The sequence below is a fragment of the Arachis hypogaea genome, chromosome 17 (genome assembly GCF_003086295.3).
Source record: "Arachis hypogaea cultivar Tifrunner chromosome 17, arahy.Tifrunner.gnm2.J5K5, whole genome shotgun sequence".
Classification (NCBI taxonomy): domain Eukaryota; kingdom Viridiplantae; phylum Streptophyta; class Magnoliopsida; order Fabales; family Fabaceae; genus Arachis; species Arachis hypogaea.
Window position 1 is genome coordinate 133,803,319 of NC_092052.1, and position 25,074 is coordinate 133,828,392.

The 25,074-nt window shown below is 36.5% G+C and overlaps 2 protein-coding genes and 1 long non-coding RNA gene across 3 annotated transcripts; 2 read left to right on the forward strand and 1 right to left on the reverse strand.

Annotated features, from left to right (window-relative positions):
* The first annotated feature begins 14,026 nt into the window (after nt 1-14,026).
* Nucleotides 14,027-16,650, forward strand: LOC112762444 (subtilisin-like protease SBT1.7). The gene has a single exon (XM_025808281.3). The coding sequence runs from the start codon at nt 14,027-14,029 to the stop codon at nt 16,331-16,333; it is 2,307 nt and encodes a 768-aa protein (XP_025664066.1). The 3' UTR covers nt 16,334-16,650.
* A 730-nt stretch (nt 16,651-17,380) lies between these two features.
* Nucleotides 17,381-19,449, reverse strand: LOC112762445 (protein arginine N-methyltransferase 2). The gene is made up of 3 exons (XM_025808282.3): nt 18,927-19,449; nt 18,277-18,672; nt 17,381-17,846 (listed from the first exon to the last, which is right to left on the reverse strand). The coding sequence occupies exons 1-3, from the start codon at nt 19,198-19,200 to the stop codon at nt 17,533-17,535; spliced, it is 984 nt and encodes a 327-aa protein (XP_025664067.1). The 5' UTR covers nt 19,201-19,449; the 3' UTR covers nt 17,381-17,532.
* Nucleotides 19,450-20,384: 935 nt separating this feature from the next.
* LOC114925724 (uncharacterized) lies at nt 20,385-24,519 on the forward strand. Its single transcript, XR_003815338.2, has 4 exons — nt 20,385-20,546; nt 20,637-20,694; nt 24,010-24,065; nt 24,147-24,519. It is a non-coding gene; the product is annotated as an uncharacterized lncRNA (long non-coding RNA).
* Nucleotides 24,520-25,074: the final 555 nt, after the last annotated feature.

Here is a 25,074-nt window from a genome sequence, read left to right on the forward strand (position 1 = left end):
ATTACAGACTCCGAATTATTTATTCCATGCTTCATCAATGGATTAAAAATTCAAATTCAAAGAGAAATCTATATTAAAAGCTTAGTGCAAAAATATGTGAACTGAAATTGAAAGATGAAGAACAACCAAATCAAGCATAAATCCATCAAATTTAGAAAACAGAATACGAAATCACAATCAATTCAAAAACTCAAGCATTTTCATATTCATAATTTCAACTATTTAAGAGCCATTAACAAATTCAGAAATAGAAATTCTAGATCTACAATCGGAGCTTTTGAATCAAGCACCAACCTCCCTGGATATAAAAACAAGCTCTCTAGATGACAGAAGTCATGGGTGGCGTGGAATAGGCCCCGCTGAGGAAGTCGACGACTTCCATGCCGACAAAACCCCTTTGAGGAGTAGTGGCACGCAATGCAGGGCCAATCACAGCATCAAGAACAACGCTGTCACAAAGGAAAAAGTAAACTCTGAACCAGATCCTGAGCCAGCAAAGGTGGAGGAAGGGGTGAATCGACCACACCACCAAAGCCACCTTATTGGTTTACGGACATGGCGGTTGCCATAGGAACAAATCTATACTATATGTCACGGTAAATTTTAGAAGATTAGATTTAACAGTGTTTGTATAATTTTTTGGAGTGTTTGAGAATGCTCTAGATGATTCTGGAATGTTCTAAAATGTCCTAGAAGGTCCTGGAATACCTTAGAAGGTTCTAGAAGACTCTGAAAGGTTGTAGAGTATTCTAGAAGAGTGTGGATGTATATAGGAGTATGAAGAATAGTATGGAACAGTCTAAAAGTATTTAGAGAAATATGGTAGGATAGATATTTGTAGTGAAGGTTCTAGATGATCAATCTGGACCGTTCATTAGATTTAATCCTAACCATCCATTGAGAAGGTGGATGGCTATAAATAGAGAGTGAGAGTTAGAGTTTGGGTGTGTGAGTCATGTGTGAATGATTTGTAACAAACACTTGAACAATACAGTATTCTTTCCACCAAAGCTTCTTTTTTTTTGTGTTCTCTTGTGTTCTTAACTTTCTTACTAAATATTAAGGGTTAGGCTGACTTGGTCTTAGCTCAAGAGGTTGAGTAAGTCCGAATGCCAGCACGGTAGCATTGGAATGTGTCCAAGACCGTGACAATTTGGCATTAGAGCAAGGTTCGAGAGGGAGCACAAGTGGTTTGTGGGTATGACTTTTAGTGTAACTATGGAGTATGTTGAGTCTCAAAGGGGAAGAGATGCTATTCCTTCTCAATGGGGATGCAAGAAGGCCCGTTCTTCAAGTGAGTTTAGAGGTAAGGACTCTAACTTCTTAGAAGAGAGAGTTTCTATGTTGGAGAATGTTCTATCCTCTATGGATGAGCGCTTCCAAAGGATAGAACATGACAAAGAGACCCTCGAGACTCACGTGTTAGGAGAACTAGATGCTTTTAAAGAAAGCATGCTCCAAATCAAAGAGAAACTTGAGAATTCCATAAAGCTATTTGAGGAAGTTTGAGTTTGGTTCGAAGAGGCAAAATCTCGACCAACCATTATAAGGGAGACGACAAAGATTGATTTTTCCAAGTCAAAGGAGTTCAAGGGCGTGAGGGATACTCAAGAGATGGAGAATTTTCTATGGCAAATGGAGAGGTACTTTGAAGGCCAAGGGGTGGTCGAAGAAGCAATAAAGGTACGCACTGCAGCTCTCTACCTTTCTGATAATGATACTTTGTGGTGGAGGAAAAAGTGTGTAAATATGTAAAAGGGTACTTGCAAAATAGCCACATGAGAAGATTTCAAAATAGAGTTGAAAAGATAATTCTTCCCTGAGAATGTGGTTTATGAAGCAAGGAAGAAGTTGAGGGAGTTGAAGCACAAGAGTACGATTAGCGATTACGTAAAGGAGTTCACTACTCTCACGCTTCAAATCCCCAACTTAGCATCAGAGGATGCATTGTTCTTCTTCATTGATGGACTCCAACCTTGGACAAAACAAGAACTACAAAGACGGAATGTTAAGGATACCGATGAGGCCATCGTGGTGGCCGAATCACTTACTGAGTATCATAGGAGAGACTCTAAACCCAAGTTTTCCTCCAAGCCTAGTTCTATTAAAGGTGGGAGAGACAAGAGGAATAGGGATGGCAAAATTCCCTGAGACGCGGGGATCCCTGCGGGGACTGCCCCGAATGGGGATCCGATTGTGGAGAATTTTTCCCGCGGGGATGGGGATGGGGGACAAAATTCCCCCGAAGCAGGCGCGGGGACCCGAGTGGGGATCCCCGCCCCGTCCCCGCTATTCTCCGAAATTTATAAATTCGTTGAATTATCCTTAATAGTTTATTTCTCATATATGTTTTTTAGTCATTTCTCACACACACATATATAGAGAAACCCAAAACTCCTAATCTTTATTTGCATAACCTTTCTTTAATTCAGAGATCCCTAAGACTGTCCATACTCCATCCAACCTCTCTGCAGTCACCCCCTCGTCACCCTTCTCACCGCATCGTCACACCTCACTGTGCCATCACCCTTACCGTGTCATAATTTCTATTTGCGGCGTTCCTTTTCGTAACTCTTCCGTCGTGTCCATTCTCCTCTCTGTTGCCGCTTCTCCCACCTCGTCCACTGCTTTGTCCTTTGGCTCGTCGTTGCATCCCCCCATTGCGTTATTTCGAAAGAAGTCGCCATCGTGTCATTTAGACTTTTTGTATAAAATCTTGCAGTTTTTGTATAAGATAGATACTTGCAGCTCTATTCATATGGAAATTAATAATTAGTTAGAACTATTATGTAGATGAAGAATGGGGTCCCCGCGGGGAATGGGGCCCTGTGGGGAATGGGAATGGGGAGCAATATTCCCCCACGACGGGGAATGGGGGCGGGGATGGGGAGCAAATCTGAGGGCAGGGATGGGGAGCAGGGAGGCATCCCCCGCCCCCGCCCTGCCCCATTGACATCCCTAAAGAGGAAGAGTTTCTCAACCAAGAAAGAAGGGAAATACAAAGAAAGAGTACGAAGAAAAGAAGAAGGCTTTTGTGCCCAAAAGAGGATGCTTCGTGTGGAAAGGATAACACCAAATGAAGGATTGTCCTAAGCTAGGGACTCTGGCATCTATCGTCGAGGAACGAGAGGCTCAATCTTAAGTAACTGAGTGTGTTGGATCTATCCAACTCATGAATGCTGTGAAAGGCAAAGAGGCAAGTACTGTAGAAAAGAAAGGCTTGATGTATGTAAAAGCCTTTATCAATGAAAAACCCATCATGGCTATGATCGACACTAGTGCTACACAAAACTTCATCACGCCTGATGAAGCAAAGAGGCTTAGGTTGAAGATCACCGAAAACAATGGCTAGTTCAAACCCGTGAATGCAAGGGTGAACCTCTTAAGGGAGTAGCAAAAGGGGTTGAAATGATTCTTGGTTCTTGGAAGGGCCTTGTGGATTTCTCAGTAGCACCTATAGACGATTTCAAAATAGTCATAGGGCTCGATTTGCAAAGAAAGGCAAATATAATACCTATGCCATACTACGACATAGTATGTGTCATGGAGAAAAGGGTCTCCATGCATGGTCCCTACAGTCTCTAAAGTTGGAGGACTACCAATACTTTCTGTTATGCAACTCAAGAAAGGGTTTAAGTAGGGAGAGATTATATATTTGGCTCTATTATAAGAGAAGTCAACATCTGAAAGAGAAGACATTCCTCTCAAAATTAAGGAAGTCATTGAAGAAAATAAGGATGTGATGCCTCCTGAGTTGCTAAAACAACTACTACCTAGGAGGAAGGTGAACCCAAGGTTGAATTGGAGTTAGGAGTAAAGTCGTCTGCCTCAACACCTTATAGGATGGCACCGCCAGAACTTGAGGAGTTGAAGAAGCAACTCAAGGATTTGCTAGATGCTGGATTCATCCGTCCATCGAAGGCACCTTATGGCGCACCAGTCTTGTTCCAAAAGAAGCATGATGATTCGTTGAGACTATGCATCGACTATCGAGCACTTAACAAGGTAACCATCAAGAATAAATACCCTATTCCTTTGATAGCCGATTTGTTTGATCAACTTGGTAGATCCAAGTGGTTCTCAAAACTGGATTTGAGGTCAGGATATCACCAAGTGAGAATTGCTGATGGTGATGAGCCTAAGACCACGTGTGTCACGAGGTATGGATCGTATAAGTGGTTGGTGATACCTTTTAGCTTGACCAATGCTCCTTCGACCTTCTGTACCTTGATGAACGAGATCTTTCGACTTTGCCTTGATCGGTTTGTAGTGGTCTACTTGGATGATATTGTTGTCTATAGCAATACTTTGGAGGAACATATAGAACACTTACAAAACGTGTTTAAGATCTTGCGAGAGAATAACCTATATGTGAAGAAGAAAAAGTGTTCCTTTGTAAGGGACGAAATCCGCTTCTTGAGACACATCATTAAAGATGGAACTCTCTGCATGGATCAAGGAAAGGTAAAGGCTATCAAAGAATGGAAGCCGCTAAACAAAGCATCTGAATTGAGGTCATTTTTTGGGTTGACTAATTACTATCGGAGGCTTATCAAGGGATACTTTGCCAAGGCTTCACCATTAACTGATCTTCTCAAGAAGAATTACTCTTGGAAATGGTCAAAGAAGTGTCAAAAAGCCTTTGATGAGTTGAAGGCTGCTATTACAGAAGGACCAGTACTAGCACTGCCCGACTACTCGAAGGTGTTTGAAGGCCACACTGATGCTTCTGACTACACTATTGGAGGGGTTTTGATGCAAGAAGGACATCCTATTACCTTTGAGATTCGCAAGTTGAATGATACAAAAAGGCGATACACCGTCCAAGAGAAGGAGATAACCACGGTAGTACATTGTTTGAGAACTTGGCGTCACTACTTGCTTGGTTCACACTTCATCGTCAAGACAGACAATGTGACTACAAGCTGCTTCCAAACTCAGAAGAAGTTAAGTCCCAAACAAGCTAGGTGGCAAGATTTCTTAGCTGAGTTTGATTTCGAATTTGAATACAAGTCAGGCAAGACTAATGTGGTGGCAGATGCACTGAATCACAAGGCTGAGTTGGCAGCCATTTCTATAGTCGAAGGAGATATTGTTCATACAATCAAGAAAGGGTTGCATCATGATCCATTGGCCAAAAAGTTGGTGGAGTTGGCTAGAGAAGGTAAGACCAAAAGATTTTGGCTAGAAGACGACCTTCTCTACACCAAAGGAAGAAGACTATACGTCCTTAAATGGAAAAAATCTAAAAAGAAAGTTAATGAGAGAATGCCACGACACCAAGTGCGCTGGTCATCAAGGTCAGCGAAGGACCTTGGCACTCATTGAATCTTCTTATTATTGGCCTCAAATGAGAGATGAAGTGGAGAGCTATGTTAAGACTTGTCTTGTGTGCCAACAAGATAAGATTGAAAATAAGACACCAAGTGGGTTGTTGGAACCTCTGCCTCCATCAGAGCGACCGTGGAAAAGTGTCTCTCTAAATTTCATCTCTACTTTACCGAAGTCCGAGGGGTTTGGATCTATTCTTGTGGTAGTAGATCGATTTTTGAAGTATGCTACCTTTATACCTATCCCTACTGACTGCACTGCAGAGGAAATAGTACGACTATTCTTTAAGAATGTGGTGAAGTACTATGGATTGCCTAAGACTATCATTAGTGATCGAGATACACGCTTCACAGGACGACTATGGACAGAGCTGTTCAAATTCCTTGGGTCGAAGCTTCATTTTTCAACATGCTTCCATCCTCAAATCGATGGGCAGACTGAGAGAGTGAATGTCTTACTCGCTTGTTACTTGAGGTATTTTGTAAGCGCTAATAAGAATGATTGAACAAAACTCCTTGACATTGTTCAGTTCTCATAAAATTTGTAAAGGAGCGAGTCCACAGGAAAAGTCCATTCGAGATTGTGATTGGACAACAACCGCTTACACCACAATCTCTTTCTTCCTCTTACTCAGGGAAGAGCCCTGGAGCTTATCATATGATTAAGTCATGGGAAAAACAAGCAGATGTCACTCGTTCTTACCTCGACAAAGCTGCAAAGAGGATGAAGAAATGGGCAAATAAGAAGAGGAGGCATGCAAGCTATCAAGTGGGAGACAAGATCCATCCCGTCTTCTATGTGAGTATGCTTAAACCATATCATGAAGACCAAGATGAACCGATTAGAGGTGACACGAGTCGTGATCCGTCTGTGGTGATTAGATCCTTTGATAAAGAAATCGAAGAGATCTTAGCTAATCGCGTCGTGTGACAAAGAGGAGTACCACCAAGTATCCAATACTTGATCAAGTGGAAAGGACTCCCGATAACCGAAGCTAGCTGGGAAGCTCGTGAAGATCTGTGGCAATTCCAAGAACACCTAGAGCACTATCATGAACAAAATGCGACGAGGAAGTCTGCGCATTAGGTGGGGGAGAATGTCACGTTAAATTTTAGAAGGTTAGATTTAATAGTGTTTGTATAGTTTTCTGGAGTGTTTGAAAATGCTCTAGATGGTTTTGAAACGTTCTAGAATGTCCTAGAAGGTCCCGAAATACCTTAGAAGGTTCTAGAAGACTCTGAAAGGCTGTAGAGTATTCTAGAAGATTGTGGATGTATATAGGAGTATAAAGAATAGTATGGAACAATCTAGAAGTATTTAGAAAAATATGGTAGGATAGATATTTGTAGTGAAGGTTCTAGATGATCAATCTGGACCGTTCATTAGATTTAATCCTAACCATCCATTGAGGAGGTGGATGGCTATAAATAAGGATTGAGAGTTAGAGTTTGGGTGTGTGAGTCATGTGTGAATGATTTGTAACAAACACGTGAGCAATGCAATGTTCTTTCCACCAAAGCTTCCTTTCTTTTGTGTTCTCTTGTGTTCTTAGCTTTCTTGCTAAATATTGAGGGTTAGGCTAACTTGGTCTTAGCTCAAGAGGTTAAATAAGTTCGAGTGCCGGCACGGTAGCGTTGGAGTGTGTCCAAGACCGTGACATATAGCTTGTGGGAACAAGCGTCTTCACTAACATTTTGAAAAAAATGTAAGAAAGTATATGTACAAATATATATATGTTTCATTGAAAAATTATATTTGTGTCACATTAAAAAGAATACTTATTAAATTTTGTTTTAAAATATTTATTATATGTTTTTAACTTTTAGAATTAAATTTTAATATACTATTAGTGTAAAATAATTTTACATGTGTATCTAATTACGTAACACTATATCATAAAATATAATTATCTTTTATATTGATTACATTCGCATAAATGATCATCTAAAAAATAGACGTAATTAGACAATTGTATAAAATATTTTACATTATCAGTAACTATAAATATAAGATAAAAATATATATTAAACTAATTTAATAAAAAACAAAATATTATTGGAGCATTATTTAATAATCAACGAATTTATTTAGTTAAAATTTATATCCTTGAATTTTTTTTACTCAATTTTAATATTTACTAATAATTTGAAAAATTTTGTACAAGACATGTATTTTGATAATTAATTCTCAAAAATAAATTAGATTAAAATTTATTTAAAAATTAATTAAAATATAACATATTTTATACTTTTATCTATCTAAGTAACTAATTATTATTATTATTATTATTATTATTATTATTATTATTATTATACTTGAAATTAATGTTTTGCCTTTCTTTTATTAAATAATTGAATAATTATTAAATAATCTATAAAATATATAATGAGAATATGAGAAATTTAGTGCATAATTATTTTTCTAAAATACCATTATTGTATATAATACGTACCTAAAATCTCGGCAACCAAATTCGAAAAGCTCGAACACGTAGGATGCAAGTTAATCACAATAAGCAAAATGGTTTAATTTCAGAACTCACATAGCGATATATATGCTTGGCCTGACCAAGATTCTCGACAAATCTCAAAATGTCACAACAAACGCTTACTCTATATAAGAAACAAAAAAGCAATGCACCAAAACACACTCATATTCTTTACCCACTTTTGCTTGTCTTTCCTTTATAGTTAAAGATTCACTTCTGACTTGAGCGACGAAATATCTTTTGTAGATGTTTCACCCGCAGTGTTTGAATCAGGCCGACGTATAGCTCTTCCAGCAGAAACAGCCCTTTGGGTATAGGAGTAGCTATAGTTCGGCACGACCATCACAAATGGAGCATTTGGCGCCCATCGTGGAGATGAGTTATACTAACCCCACCATATTAAATCTCTTTTATTGAACACTCTATTCGCACGGACATTAATAATGGTTAACAACGGGATCCTGCAACTGATTCAGTTCGAGCTGCTGGCTCAAAATGCGGAACTCCAAGTGAAGGTTCAGAGGGTAATTGACCTACTAGTCCAACACCAAAATGAAAAGAAAGACAAGGGAGATCCCAAAAATACAAACTTAAATAATGAACATGTGTTGAAAGTTCGTGCAAAAGAAACAATCACTCCGAAGGAGAAAAAGACGATATCCAATCCCTTTTCATAGGGCATCATGAAATTTCATCTGCCGAAAAATTTTACGTTGCCTACCACTTTCAAACCATACGAGGGGTTCGGAGACCCACACATCCACATCACTAAATTTCAGACGATGATTTTTTTAATGGTGCTTCTAATCCTATACTTTGTCACTCTTTTCTAATTTTTTTTAGACGATGTTGTTTTACTTTGTTATCTAAGTTGCCTGTAGGGTCCATTTCAAATTTTAAAGACTTGGCGGAGGTCTTTACTAACCACTTTGCCACTTCTAAAATATACGTACATGGATAAGTTTATCTTAGTACTATCAAATAAGGACAGTATAAAAGTCTCAAAGATTATATGACGCGCTTTGCCAAAGTAATCATGAAAATTTTAGACTTCAGTCCGAATGTACACTTACATACAATCAAAAACGGTCTTTGTCCCGATAAATTTTAAGAGATTATAATAGTAATAAAATTAAAGACGTTAGTCGAATTTCGAAAAAAAACTGTTGAACAAATAGAGATTGAAGAGTTCTGCAAAACTCAGAGAATAGACAAAGAGCAACTTCGGCGGAGAAAACTCTCAAGCCACAAAACAACAAGAATAAAAGAGGTCAATGGTTTAGATAAATTTATAGTGCCATAGTGGGATCTTATCCGAAACTTATCTCATCCATCCTGAATAGGGATATCATAATAATGCTACCTCTAGCCTCTGTCTAACTAAAAATAATACAGTACTTTAAAAAAAAAAACAAAAAAAAAATACAGGACAACCTGCTCAATTGTCAAGCATAACCGCTGAATTGCTTCCCATATCGAAATTATGCTTGTTCCATTAGACGTATGTTTCCCTTGAAAATCCCTTTTCTTTTCTTTTATGTTTTTAATCATATTCCAGATTAGTGGTATATCTTTCAAAGTCGTATAGTGTGTGCGCCATGCGCGTACAAAACATATGAAAGAAAGTGCATATATAATCATAGAAAAGTATACGGTACTAATAGATTATCTGTTAATTTATTGTCAATAATAATTAATTATTATATTTTAAACACATATATAAAGAGACACATTCAAAAAATATACTATAAAGATACTTTTATTAAATTCAGTCGTAAAAAAGACATTTTTATTAGACACATCTACAAAAACACTTCCATTAAACACAATTATAAATAAGAGTTGGCGGAAATTAGCAAAAATGCTGTTGGTAACATAATGGAATTGTATAATCATTTACTAATCATAATTCATATATACAATCTAGTTGTATAAAACACTTTTTAAAGTATAGAAATGGTAAAATAAAATTTTGAAGATTTAGTTACTGTTATTTCAATATAGTTGTGGACTTGTTGAAGACGGAGATGATGAAGGGTGAATTAATAATTTCATACAAAAGTTAAGTTGATGGAATTAACAAATGCGTAATTTTCAATTAGTCGGTTTTTTTCTGTTGACAGTTTGGTCGCTGATTTAGTGGGGTATCCAGTGGTACATAAACCGTGCTGGCAAAAGCTAAATACTGATCCATATATATAAGCGATTTTTGTGGTTTGAAATTGCAAACATGGAACGTGGTTGGAACTTAAGAGTCATTTTCTTTGATGTATATGCGCCAATGCTTAGAGGCCATACAAAGTCAGATTTTGTGCAATAGCCCAAAACAATTGATAGGATTAATTCTTCTTGTCATTATTGTTACTAGTTCACTAGTGCAAATGTGAAACGATGTTACATATATAAATGCTTATCAATCGATGTTAATTAATTAAAGGTAGTTACTCTAATAAAAATGTTAAAAATATTTTTTTATTGTGATTTTTATTCAAAAAAATGTGACTTTTTTGTTTAGCCTCATTTTAAATAAAATTAAGGCAAGTCCTACAATTTATCATCCAATGATCAAAATAAAATATCTTCATAGAATGAAAATTATAAAATCTTCATTGAAATAACTACCTTAATTAAATAGTATATTCTAGATATTAGACGGTAGTTTAAGGTAAATATATTAAACGTTACTTAATAAGTGATGATAAAAAACAATTAATTAGTATTTGCATTTAACAATCCTTCTTTGACATGTTTATATACATATAAGTAAATTATCAAAATAATATTCGCAAGATTTTGACACTGATAAAAAAGATTTTGAAAGATGCGAAAGATCAAATAATCCTTGAAAATTTTTAAAATTTAACAAAAAATCCAAACGTAAAAAGAATGACGTCGCAATGAATGAAAAATGCTGATCTATCAATCGGAAAAGCTTCAGTGACGGTGGCAAAGAGAGCTTCGATGGCATTTTCCTCATTTTCTTCCAATCCAAAATTCTTTTATACCCGTTCATTCATCAACCATGAGAGCTCCAATGACTTTCCTCCTTTTCTTTCAATCCAAAATTCTTTTCGCACCTTTGCAAGGCAGTCTTGCTTCATAGAATCTATGATTGCTTGCTCCTCCAAGAGAAGGTCTTCCATGAGATCAGTGAACCCTTGTTGTTGTGGTTGGTGGAAGTAGCAGCGGCGCCATTGTTGTTGTTGTTTTTGTTCTTGTAGATGTAACTTTTGCAGGTTTTGTGGTTGAAGAAGATGAACCAGTGGTATCTGGTGAGACTTGAAGGTACAATTCAATAAAAGAGTTGTTGAAAAAAGACATACCATCTCTTACATATAGAATGAGCTCGAAAGAAAACAAGAGGAGGACGAGGATGCGATCGATGAGCCTCTCAGGAAGCTTGCTCCATATTCTGATGTTCATCCATGATGTGGTGTTGAAGGTGCAACGACGGAAGTGGTGCCACCGATGATAACTAAGGTGTAAGAAAGGATAAGGATGGTGATGGTGATGATGAAAACCTTCCATGATTGTTCGATAAGAAAGGTAATAAAGAAGAAAGAGGACGTCAGCGATTAGGAAAATTAGAATTCAGAGTTCTCTCTCAATACTTTTAGTTGTGAAGTCAGCGATTTTCATTCACTGTGACATCATATTTTTCATGTTTTAGTATTTTTATCAAATTTTAAAATTTTTTGGGAGTTATTTTATCTTTCGCTTCTTTTTGGATCTTTTTGTCAGTGTCAAAATCTTTCGAGTCCCATTTTGGAACACACGTGTGTGTATATATATATATATATATATATATGACTATAGCAAAGTATTTTTTTAAACTTAAACATTTAGGCAATGTTTCTTTCTAGAAGCTGAAATTGTGACTAGAGAATTGAAACTCAGTATTGGATTTGGTAGTCAAAAATTAGAACTAAAATTTTAATCTTGGAATACAAAATTTCAGTCTCTTCAGTACCTCCAGAAAGTGGGGACAGAAGGGACTGAAGACTAAAATTTAAATAATATTCTTTTTGGAAAAAAATCCACGGCCTTTGACAATTACCTCGAAAGACAACGGGGCTTTCAACAAAAAAATATTATTTTCGGCCCCTGATCTTTACTTTTATGAGACTGATTAGCCTCTCTATCAATATTTTTTATCACTGATACAGGACTAATCAATCTCATAAAAGTAAAAATTAGGGAGCTAGAAAGGATTTCTTTTTGTTTAAAGACCTCGTAGTCCCTTCGAAAAAATTATCAAAGACCGGAATGGATATTCACTCTTTTTTTTTAAAAGATACTCCCGTTTAATTTTTCAAATTCCAAATCTGTTCATCAATTTTCATATTTATGTTAAACTAAACATGATACTTAAACATGACTCAGTCCAATACATTTTACACAAAAAATAATACAAAAACTTAATTTAATCTCTCCCTCAATCTCTATCTCCCAATCTCAATCTCCCTTCTAAACACAGCCTTAACAAATTGTATCCTTACCGTATCCACTTGTTGCCTAAAAGGAAAAAAAGGTGATTGGTGGGTCCTTCTTGTTGTAATTTGATTTTGGGTGGCATGGAACATCCACTTGGTCACGAGTGAAGCTGACCTGATAAACCTATTAACTATTGGCCACTGTGAAAGCAGCAATTAGCTAAGATTTGGATTTCAATAGGTAAGGAAGGTCGAAAGTTCACATTATGTTGCATTTTCATCACTCACTGATTGTCTTTTGTCATGGTGCTTCTTCCTTACCTACAACAAATTGAATACAGCAAATTCAACATGTCGTCATTCTTCAATTTTTGTTGCTTTGGTCCCTGAATTTGTCATTTTCTTGAGTTAAGCACGATGGTAATAACCTAATACATCTTTTGTTCAGACCTCGGTAGTGGCTGTAACACTAGAATTTTGTGGACCATAAGATAAGTAGCAATATCTCAGTGGCCTTATTTGTCGAATTCATACTTAATTAGCATTATCTTAATCTCACCATTGCTCTTATTTCATTGTCTCTACTCTTTACAATATAATTTGGCTATCTAGAATAATTTATTCTTAACAAGTGTTTGCACTTTAAAATACTTGTTATATATTTATATTCAATAAATGTACACATAAGAATATTTTTTATTGCTTAATAAATAACTTGAAGTATTTGTTAGCAACTCTTTTTAGGAAGAATTTGTAAATAACAAGTGATTCTGATGAATTTGTTGATAAAACAAAATATATAGCCAGCCCCAGCGAAAAGCTACCATTTAATTTCTCTTTGATTGGATAATACCAATTAAATAACTTTGTTGGGGTTTTGCTAATCACATAGAATCTGGTAATATAAGATATTTGTATCGACATAATTATTTCATGTCACTAACCCACTAAGATGATGTTAATCATAGTAGCTAGAATCTCGATTTAATTTTTAAAATCTTCCGATATTACGATTTTAAATGAGTCTATCGATTTTATAAAATTTGTATTAAGTCTGACGATTTTAAAATTTAAATCTTGTTAAAATTTTACGTTTTATGTTCTTAATTTACCTTTTCGATTTCACATAAAATTTCGATTTTCTCTATCTTCAACCTGAATAATTGTGATTCAGTCATTCCAAAAAAGCTATCTATTTTATGTGATCCTTCACATACTTTCCTTCTCATAATTTTTAAAATCAAAGTGAAAGTGATATCTACACCTTTTACGGAAGAGATATAAAATTTGTCATAGTGGTACACGAGTTTAGTGTTTCCCACTTTATTGTATACAAATGCACAGGAAACATTTTCAAGCAACTTGAAGCATGATATAACACATGAGAAAGAGTATTTTAATTCTCCCATACATACATATGTATTAAAGTGGTATATCACTATATCAGCAAAATAAACCATATCTACTCAGACATACAGTAGTGTCCCATTTGCCATTACCACTAGGGCCTAGGCCAACTCCTCCTTTTATAAAGTTATAGAAGGGAAAACTGAAGTAATTATTGGAATAGGACCCAAAAGAATTAAAAAATAAGTAATAATTGGAATGTGTGTTTGCAGTAAAAGAATCTTCTTTATCTATGCTGACTATGCGCACTCAATAATTCAAATCTAATTATAAATAGCAGCTACATACTATTACTATCCCTGCATCTAAGAAGCCATAGACTAAATTGGCTTAGACACAGAGAGTTAGAGTGAGAGAGTTCTGTGACATGATGAATTCACTGATTTTCAAGTGTGTTCTGCTTATGGTTCTGTCCTGCAGATACACCATAGCAGAAACCAAAACAGAGTACCCCAAAAAGAACACATATATAATTCACATGGACAAGTTCAACATGCCATCAAGTTTCAATGACCATCTTCAGTGGTATGATTCATCTCTCAAAGCAGTTTCGGAATCTGCAGAGATGCTCTACACCTACAAACATGTAGCTCACGGATTCTCCACAAAGCTAACTGCTCAAGAAGCAGAATTACTTGCCAACCAACCGGGAATCCTCTCTGTTATCCCCGAAGTTCGATACGAGCTTCACACAACTCGAACACCAGAGTTCTTGGGGTTGGCAGAAAAAACATCAACTCATGCAATTTCCTCTGACAAACAAAGCGAAGTGATTGTTGGAGTGCTTGACACCGGAGTATGGCCTGAACTTAAAAGCTTCGACGACACGGGGCTTGGACCGGTACCAAGCAGTTGGAGAGGCACTTGTGAGACAGGTAACAACTTCAACTCGTCAAATTGTAACAAGAAACTCGTTGGTGCAAGATTCTTTGCCAAAGGATATGAAGCAGCCTTTGGACCCATCGATTTGAAGACAGAATCAAAATCGCCTAGGGATGATGATGGCCATGGAAGTCACACTTCAACTACAGCAGCAGGATCTGTTGTTTCAGGAGCTAGCCTCTTTGGTTATGCTTCAGGGACAGCAAGAGGAATGGCCCCACAAGCACGCGTGGCCGTTTACAAAGTGTGTTGGGTTGGAGGGTGCTTCACTTCAGATATCGCTGCTGCAATCGACAGGGCCATTGAAGATGGTGTGAATGTGCTTTCCATGTCTATTGGGGGATCTGTAACTGATTACTCCAGGGACATTATTGCAATTGGAACATTTGCAGCCACAGCACATGGAATTCTAGTATCCAATTCTGCAGGAAACAGTGGGCCTAGTGAAGCATCCGTGTCTAACGTGGCTCCATGGATAACCACCGTTGGTGCTGGAACTATAGACCGTGATTTCCCTGCTTATATCACCCTTGGAAATGGAAAGAAATACGCGGGGGTGTCTCTTTACAATGGAAAACTACCATCTAATTCTGCAGTGCCACTTGTCTATGCCGGCAATGTAAGTAGTTTATCCAGTGGACGTCTATGCACCAAGGATAGTTTGATTAGCAGTAAAGTTTCGGGCAAAATCGTGGTGTGCGAGCGCGGAGGAAATCCAAGAGTGGAAAAGAGTTTGGTTGTGAAGAAGGCTGGAGGAATTGGGATGATTCTAGCAAACACTGCAGAATATGGGGAAGAGCTAGTTGCAGATTCTTTCCTCATCCCTGCAGCAGCATTAGGCCAGAAAGAGAGCAATGAAGTCAAGAAGTATGCAGCCTCAACTCCAAATCCAACTGTCAAAATCGAATTCGGAGGCACGCATTTAGGGGTTCAGCCATCCCCAGTGGTGGCAGCATTCAGCTCCAGAGGACCAAATTTGCTCACTCCAAAAATACTCAAACCAGATTTGATAGCGCCTGGAGTGAACATCCTAGCTGGGTGGACCGGAGCAGTTGGACCAACCGGTTTGTCTGTTGACAAAAGGCATGTGAGCTTCAACATCGTCTCTGGCACTTCCATGTCCTGCCCCCATGTTAGTGGCCTAGCTGCCCTTCTTAAGGGAGCTCACCCAGAATGGAGCCCTGCAGCCATAAGGTCTGCCCTTATGACCACATCCTACACATCCTACAAAAATGGACAATCCATAAAAGATGTTGCAACCGGACTGCCGGCTACGCCATTTGATTATGGTGCCGGGCATGTGGATCCAGTGGCTGCTCTTGATCCTGGTCTTGTCTATGATGCTACCGTGGATGATTACCTGAGCTTCTTCTGTGCCTTGAACTACACTTCATCTCAAATAAAGCTTGCCACAAGAAGAGTATATACCTGCAGCAAAAGAAAGACCTATAGAGTTGAAGATCTCAATTACCCATCTTTTGCTGTTCCTTTTGACACAAGTTCAGGCATAGGTGGCGGTTCTAACGCACCAACCACTGTCCAATACAAGAGGACTTTAACCAACATGGGCACCCCAGCAACATATAAGGTTTCGGTGTCATCAAAGTCTCCATCCGTGAAGATTGTGATTGAACCAGAAATACTTAGTTTCAAGGAAGTGAACGAGAAGAAGGGCTACACTGTCACATTCACAGCATCTTCAATGCCATCCGGCACCAACAGCTTCGCTTTTCTGCAATGGTCTGATGGGAAACATAATGTTACCAGTCCCATTGCTTTCAGCTGGACCTGACAGTGAGTGAGATTTGAAGGCCCTAACTCTGAATTACATATGCAGCAATACATACATGGTTGAGTACAAGGGTTCATGTGATGCTGTGTATTTGGTCCAGCAAAGTAGGCCTAACAGAACAGCTCATGACTCATGATGATGTAATGTATCTCTTATGTTGCTCCTATTTGAAGCTAGTCAAACAATAATTGTACAGAAATAACTGTGCAATGGCACTTTTCTAATGTAGCTTATATAATTGTACTTCTGAACTTATTTGGATTTTTCCTTGGCTCGGTAAAAAGAAAAAAGAATACGAATCAATCACTGAGCAGAAACTATACAAGCGCCAAGATACTATAGTCTTATCACATTCCTTGGATCATACGTTCACTCCTCAAAAACATTACGAAACAAATTCTAGTTTAGACATTGACAGAATCAAGACCATGCAAAAATAGTCTATTTCGGTATCATATTATCAACACTAAAGTCAAAAAAATCATCACTTCAAACGAGGGCATAATGATGATGGGACTAATAACTACTACGTTTGAAATAAATTACAGCCATCCCAAGAATCAAAATCACCTATCTTAATCAGAAAATAGGGGCCCGTCTTTTGATCAGAATCCCAAGTGTGAAACCTCAGAGTCACACGTCATTGATTATATTTGACTTCTTTTCTTTTATCCATCCATTGTTGATTGGGAACATGTCCAGTAACATTTGAGAGGACGATAACTCTTCATACGTTTGCATTTCTTCTCAGGCTTGTGTATTTTACTCTATCATTATGATTTCAGTTCCTACATTTATCCCCATCTATTTGTGTTTTAATCCTTCACAATTTTACCTATAACAGTACCACCCTTAATTCTTTACCTGTTTTGAGTGAATAATCAATATTTACGGTTTTAATTCCTAGAGGACTAGAGTTGTAAAAAACAAAATGGCTATATAGGACTTGGGAACTAAGATTTAAATAAGTTGAAACTAAGAAAATCAATGGTTCAATTGAACTGCAACTTCATACGCAAAATCTTAACAAAAGGAATTGTAATGAAATTTCCAAATAAAGCTCAAGATTTCATTATGAAACTAATGGTAACATTACAAAACTGTTTGGTAAATTACACAAGCAACAGCATATGAATTATGATGTGTTGGAATAATTTTGAATATGTAACTAAAATAAAGGCTCACTCCTAGCATGAACATCACTCGGGATCCTCTAAAGACTGACAGACAGGGAGGTAGTATGTATCAAGCTGCCAATATCTGTGTTTTACACCTTCCCAAACTTCTTCTCCCAAACAATCCTTAACGGGCAAAGGAATCAACTGTGTGGAATAACCCAAATTCTCGAGCTCAAGGGATACCAAATGGCAATACACAACATGAAAAAATGCATTAACACCACAAAGGCCATTGAAGAATGAATAGATCCCACCTGGCTTCAACAGTGCAGGAAGATGTTGGTGGAACTCTCTCAGGTCTTCATAGTACTCCCCATAGGTATCGAAGAAAATTCCTACACCATGAAGCGGTAAATGAACCATAAGTAACATTTAAGAAAGCTCAATTCACTAGGAATAAGAAAAGAATGAATAAATAGATAAAACAAAACACGTTTCCTATATTTTTAACAGAATCAGCAGTTATAAAGGTGGGAAATGGCCAGGTTCACTATATACTTTACTCTAATTTTGAAGGCTTGATCAATACTTACTTCAATACAGCCTTAGAATATATCGGAGACCAATTAGTTTTCATAGAATTCCAAACATCATTATTCATCATAAAGTAGTAGCAACAATAAGCAAATGAGTAAAGAGTTAGGAGTTATCACTTATCAGTATTTTAGACATCAAATTGAAAGAGAATCCTTCTGAGTAGTGAGTATTGATGCTTAAGCTCATGAGATTGAGATTGAGATTGACTGATTGAGAATTAGCAATTACCATCATATGTTTCAAGCTGAGACAGAACATCTTGCCAGCGACCAAAAACAATCTTCACATTTTCCTTCTTCCCCCAACCTGTACCAAGCATGCGTTCATAAACCTCCGGATGAGCCTCAACAATGGTGTGAGTGGCAGGTGCATACTGCTGAATGGCCGTATCGACAAGACCCATTCCGAATCCAATATTGAGTATGTGACCACCACCCGAACAAACAGCTTTAGCATGAGCCTCCATCAAGGGCTTCTCCCATGCCATCATCACAGCCTTGCTATCAGTGTCCATAAGTTTGTCTTCGCTGAAACTGACCCTATCTTCCAAGTAATCATGACCGGATTCCGCATTTTTATTTGCTTTTCTTGCAATTGTACCCAGGACCAGTTCAGCCTGAATCCCTAGAAAAGTGAATATATAGAAATCAGATCCCAATGGTATTAAATTATGGATTCAGACTCAAATTCAAGCAAAACGATGGAATCAAATTACTCTGTGTATTACAGTATCCAAACAAGTTGTATTTATATACATGAAGAACTAACTTGTAACTAACTTGCCGGCTAAGATAAACTACTAACTAACTTGAATAACAGACTAACTAATAAATTATAAATTCTGTAAAGTCATAACAGAAAGAAAGGAGGGTGCGCACCGGCATTGAGGAGGAGCTCGTAGGCGTCCTGATGGCCTGCTTCCATGGCGAAGTCACCGGCGGAGAGGTTGGAAGGAGAGAGGGCGTTCCATGGGGCGCCAGCAGAGAGAAGGATGGAGAGGATGTGTGCGTGCCCTTGCTTTGCAGCGTGCATAAGAGGAGTGAGGCCCTCCGCGTCGAAGTGGCTAACGTCGGCGCCGGAGTCTATCAGGGACTTCAGCTTTTCGGCGTCGCCGTTCCTGGCGGCGTCGCATAGTTGCTCCCCTTCGTTCATGGTTGCTCTCTGCTTAAACCCTACTCTCTACTTGGCCTCCCTTCCAACTTCCAAGGCTCCAAAATCTTTCATTTCCTTCTTTATTTTCCTTTTCTCTATTTAAATTGAAGTTACAGTTAATCAACCACTAATTTTAAAACTTCTATAAATAAAGATTGATGTAATTCATTTCTAAATAAAAATAGAATACGGCTACATGACTACATCTAAGAATAAGATATTTAATTAAGAAACTCAAAGTTGTAGAGTGCATATTAATTAATGAAAAGGAAAAATAAAAATCCTCTAAATTATATGAAAATATAAATCAAATATAATTCTATTTAAAAAATTTAGTATAATATATGATCTTGTTTAGAATATTTTTTTTATTTTTGGTTAAAACAAGAGGATTTGAAAATTAGGTTCTCTTAAGAAAATTAAGTAGTCAGTTATGTTAGGGGTACATTAATTTCAGTTACTAATTTTAACCATAAGTGTGCTGATAAAAAATTCAAGAAGATGAAGATATGAAGCTCTGTTTTTTTATTTTTTTCTTAATTTTTTAGATGATTTTTTTTTGTATGAACGATTAGAGATGAGGGTTGCGTGAGAACCCAGCAAACAAAGAATAAAGTGATTTTGTTTAGTACTTTTTAAATTTATTTAATTTTTTTGGTATGAATAATTGATTAGGATTTATAAAGAGACAAATGATTTTGTTAAATGTATTTTTGTTTTTGTTTTTTAAATCATTTAAATTCTAAAATTATAAAATTAAACAATTTAATTAATCTAAAAGAGTAATTTTTGTCTAATATATACAAAAAAAAGGTATTTAAGTCTTTTTATAAAATTAAATAATAAATATTTTTTATGTTTATTTAATTAAAAGGGTGTTTTAATAAAAATGGTGATATAATATATATTTAAAAAAGAAAAAATTAAATGCTGATGCAGAAAATAAATTTCATGTTGCTTGTTATTACTTGTCTATATTTTAAATATATCGGTAAGTACGAATTTATCATCGTACCATAGCAAGTACCTATATATATATATATACATATACGTATACAAATACATAAATTCAAAAATTGAAAACCAAATCCACTCTCACTCAACATCACCCTACACTCTCCCATTTCGGTTATATGTGCCTCCTTTCCCTTTTCTCGCACTATTCTCTCTTATTTCCTCTCTCTCGTGTATGATTCTCTCCTATTTCTCTCTTCACAGGCGCGATTCCTTCCTCCAGGCGTAATTTTCAACAGCGCCGCAATTCTCATGCGTGTTCTTTAACTGATTTTCGCTACTTGTTTTCTCTTTCTTCTAGTTTGATTTGGCATTTTCATCTCTAAATTAAAGTGAGTTTCTACTCCTTCTCCTTCTTCGATTTTTGCATGTTTGATTTTTACTACTTGTGTTTGATTTTGCTATTTCTTGTTTGATTTTAGGTTTGATTTTTGTTACTTTTGCCCTCTCTGATTCCTGCATTTTCTTTTCTGCATCAAGGTAAATTTTTCCTTCTTCTCCTTGTTCGATTTCTGTATGCTTGTTTTTTGCTATTCTTTTTTTTTATCTTGCTACTTTTTGTTTGATTTAGATCTCATTTTGCTATTTTTGCGTTTTCTACTTTAGGTCTCATTTTTTTGCTTTGAGTCACAATGAGCTTCTTCTCCTTTTATTTATTTATTTTTTTGCTATTTCTTTTCTCCCAAACACTCCATTTCAAGTCTAATTTAGACATTGTGCTTGATTTATACTTCTTGTTTGATTTTAGGTTTGATTTGCTACCTGTTTAAAATTTCTGTCTTCATTGTTAATTTTTATCTATTTATTTGTGCATATTAGTCACCGTTTTGTTAATCAATTTTATGCTGTATTGTTAACTTATTTTTCACTAATCACATCCTCTATTCTTTATTAAAGTTGTTTCTTGAATTACAATAACGGTTATGTTACCGATTATCTTGTATCTATAGAGGAATGCAAAGTCAAGGACAACCTTACATAGGAATAAACTAAAACTTCTTTAAAAAAGTCTAAAACAAAATTTCGAAAGGATACTTAAGACCACAACCTTATAAAGATATTCAATATTGAAATATTCTAAAAAAGGAAATCAATTCATATTTCGAGAAAAAAATTTAAATCAAGGGAATTCGAAGATGATTCATAAAGCAGGTAAAATCAAACAAGTTTTCAGCTGATGCGAAGGAATACAAAGCTCATAAAAAAAGACAACTCAATTCAATAGTAAATTCTCAAAGATTTTAATGATCATTTTGATGAATCAAACAAGTTCAAAGTTATATCAAAGAGTACATGAGTCAAGAAAAAGAGTTTAAACAATAAAAAGCAAATATCCTAAGGAATTTAGATAGGCATACACAATTAAGATCAAATGAGAATGCATATGAACAAAAGAATAAGGATGGAAATAATCAAATTATTTTTTAAGAAAGAAATCTCAAACAAGAACTTCAAGGCAAATCATGAAAGAACAAGTCACATGACACCAGTAGAGTTCAAGATACGTAATCGAGTAACCTCGAGAAGCAACTTCTAACGTTTCCCAAAGCTCACGATTCGCATTACCTATAACTCCTATATCGTCTATGATAATCCATTAGTGTTCTCGTATACATAAACCATTAGTATTAAGTTGACTAAACTTAATACCATGAGGTATGCAATGGTAGACTAATAGCATTAATCAATAGACGGTCATGTGCATAAAGCTCTAACTCTCGTCATCTGGACAAGACCTACAACATGATAGACGCTCAGAGTATACAATTGGAGAACAGACAGTCCATTTCTCAGGCTCTACAGGAAATACTACTCTGATACCATATTGTGACACCCTTACTACCAGAATGTCACGCTTCCGATTGTGCAACTCTGATAGCGAGGATATTACGACATCCTTTACATATATCTTTACATAGTAGGAGTCTTTAGCTAAAAAACACGTAGAGCTTTCTTTGAAAAACTAGAAATACTTTTTCTTTCTTTTTACAAACATGCATACATACAAATTGATCACAACACTTCACATGTACATATATAAAAACAAAGATTCTTTATGCAAGTAACTTATAACATTACAATCACGACTCCTATCTCTCTGTACAAAAATATAATAATAGCGAAGGAAAACAATAACTAAGATATCTAAAACAGATACAGCATAGCTAAAAAATTTAGCAAAATCTTCTTAGGCTTTCTCGTCCGTTTTATGAAAAACATAGGGCTGTAGGGGGTGAGAACCTAACTACGCGGTCTCACTAGAGAAGTTTTGAATTGTCATAAGAGGATATATAAAAAAAAGTTATTTTCAACCGCAGTGGTCATCGCTCGCCTTGTGAACCTTTTCGAACAACAATTAATTATCCAAAATCCAAATTCATATTTTATTTATAAAAATTTCAATCAAACATAATAACCCATAATATTTCACTACATACTAGAGAACCATTCTAACTAAACTTACCAATAATTAATCCAATCATAGCCTTCGGCCTAAAACATAATCAACCATGGCCTCTGGCCCAGAACATAAATCAACCAACACTCAAACCACTATAATCCAAACCAACGAGTTACAAATCACACAGACAGTCAAACACTCATACTTAGAGAACAATTATGACAAGTAGTAGAATTAGCAATTAACAGGATGTTAATTAAATAAACCAAATAATTTTAAACAAATGCAGTATGATGCATGACTGTCCTATTGGTCATGAGCTCAGTGTCGGTTATCTGCCAAACTCGACACAGAATCTGGTTAACACCCCGGATCGGTCTTTCGATACGCATCCCCAGGAGAAATTATCAATGTTCTAAAAATCGGTTCGAACCGGCCGATCAAACTGGTCGAACCGTGAACCGTTAGCAAATACGTCTCGGATAGACAGCAAAACCGACAAATTTAGAAACCAGAGTTGAACTGCCAAACCGGTCGGTCGAATCGAACTGTGACCCGGCCGGTTTTTTGAAATTGGCTAGCAAACCGCTGCGTTTTGCATGCTGAAGAAAGGGCCAAAGGAGAATGAACCCTTGTCTCACCCACAGACCCACTCACACCTCTCCTCTCGAGCCTCCATAGTCCACTCTCACCTCTCGCTCTCAGTTCTCACGTCTCCGGTCTCCACCTCGAGCTTCCGGCGCAACTTCCATCTAGCCTGCTATCACAACGTCCGTGGAGCCACCACCACTGTTCGTGCAGGCACGCTCCATCGCCAAGTCAGCCCTCAAAAATTGCAACCACTGCCAGCGCCACTTTCCATCGCGCAGTTAGGGACCGTCGGCGCTAGCTCTGTTCAACCCTGCCACCCCTTCAGCCACCTCTTGCTAGCCACTGTCCCTGTCCCTGCCAGCTCTGCATTTTTCCAGACTTTCAGCTTCTAACCCTAGGTATGAATTTTTATTTTTGTAATAATAATTGTTGAAGCATTGATTAATTGTTGAAGGATGATTAATTGAATAATTTTTTATAATTATTGTTAGTTCAATTCTGTTCAAGCCTGTTCGAAGGTTACTTTGAAGTTTTGTGAAGTGTGAACGGTGAACTGTGAACTGTGATTTTTTTATTTTTCTCCCCTAAATTCGGTTTTTTATGCTCTGTTCAGAAATTATTAAATGTTTTGTGTTTTTGTTGAATGATTATTTGATTCTTGATTAGCACTGGATGCTCTGCTTTGTTTGTGTACTATTTCTATACTGTGTTTGTGATTATTTTTTTGGGTAATTCAATAGGTTAAAAATAAACTTGCTGTTTAATAGTATTTTCTTCCATTGTTAATCTTGGTAATTCAATAGGAAGCAGATATAAAAGCAGAGCTTTCAAGTCTGTGCGAGTTGCTATCCATGTCCTGGTAAATGGATTGCAAGTTAATGTTATTTCCTTTAGTTTTAATGTTGGATTTTGAAACTAACCCTAATTTCTTGCTTCTCAGGAATCAAAAATAAAAAATCAAAGAAATAGAAAAGAAGCAGGTATTATCAGTAAATTCAATTCTGAGTATTATTGGTTGGACAATTATGAGAACATTATTATTGCTTGTGAGGTGAAAACTTTAGATTTAATTGATTTTTGTCTGGTAATTATTGGTTGGACAATTATGGTGTTTAGGATTTTTAATTTGTTCTGTTTGGAATATGAAGAATGAGCTTAAGAGAAGCTTGCTAGAATCTATGATGTTAAGGACCCCAACACTGCGTTCGTGTTCAAGTTCCGCACCCATTTCGGAGGGGGCAAATCCACTGGTTTTAGTTTGATTTATGATACTGTTGAGAATGCTAAGAAGTATGAGCCTAAGTACAAACTTATTAGGGTAAGATAATTCCATTTTTAGTTCTTTTGATGTGGTTTTTATTCATGAGTGTAATTGCTATAGAATGAGAAACACTTTCATTCAATTAGAATATATGAGAAACATTTTTTATTCTTCTGATGTATGTTTATTTATAATTTATTTATTATTTTATTATAAAACAATTTTTTCGGTTGAACCAGAGTTGAACCGGTTAGACCAGTAAACTAATGAACCAGTAATTAGAGCGGTTCGATGACCGATTCGGTTTTTAGAACCTTGGAAATTATACAAGTCATAGTACCATTATCTCAATAGGGAGTGCCGTCTCACCTTCTCCATGGAGGTATTAACCGTGCCAAACAACGGAGAGTGCTGTCTCACATCAATGAAGAGTGTCGTCTTACCTTTCATCCGAGAGGATGGTCCTAGTCTGGAATATAGGCCATGCACACTTTTTTATCATAATCACAATCTATCTGGGATATAATGTCCATGCACACTCTTGAGATATAGTGTCTGTCACACTTTTCAATCATAAGCATAGTCAATCTTATTCATAATCAAAATC

Bases quoted from the DNA above. Each gene is read 5' to 3' on its own strand.
- LOC112762444 (XM_025808281.3), top strand. From the start codon at position 14,027: ATGATGAATTCACTGATTTTCAAGTGTGTTCTGCTTATGGTTCTGTCC.
- LOC112762445 (XM_025808282.3), bottom strand. From the start codon at position 19,200: ATGAACGAAGGGGAGCAACTATGCGACGCCGCCAGGAACGGCGACGCC. The intron at 18,673-18,926 runs GTGCGCACCCTC...TCACTTTTCTAG, and splicing joins CGAGCTCCTCCTCAATGCCG to GGATTCAGGCTGAACTGGTC. The intron at 17,847-18,276 runs GTAATTGCTAAT...TTCATGGTGTAG, and splicing joins TCAGCTTGAAACATATGATG to GAATTTTCTTCGATACCTAT.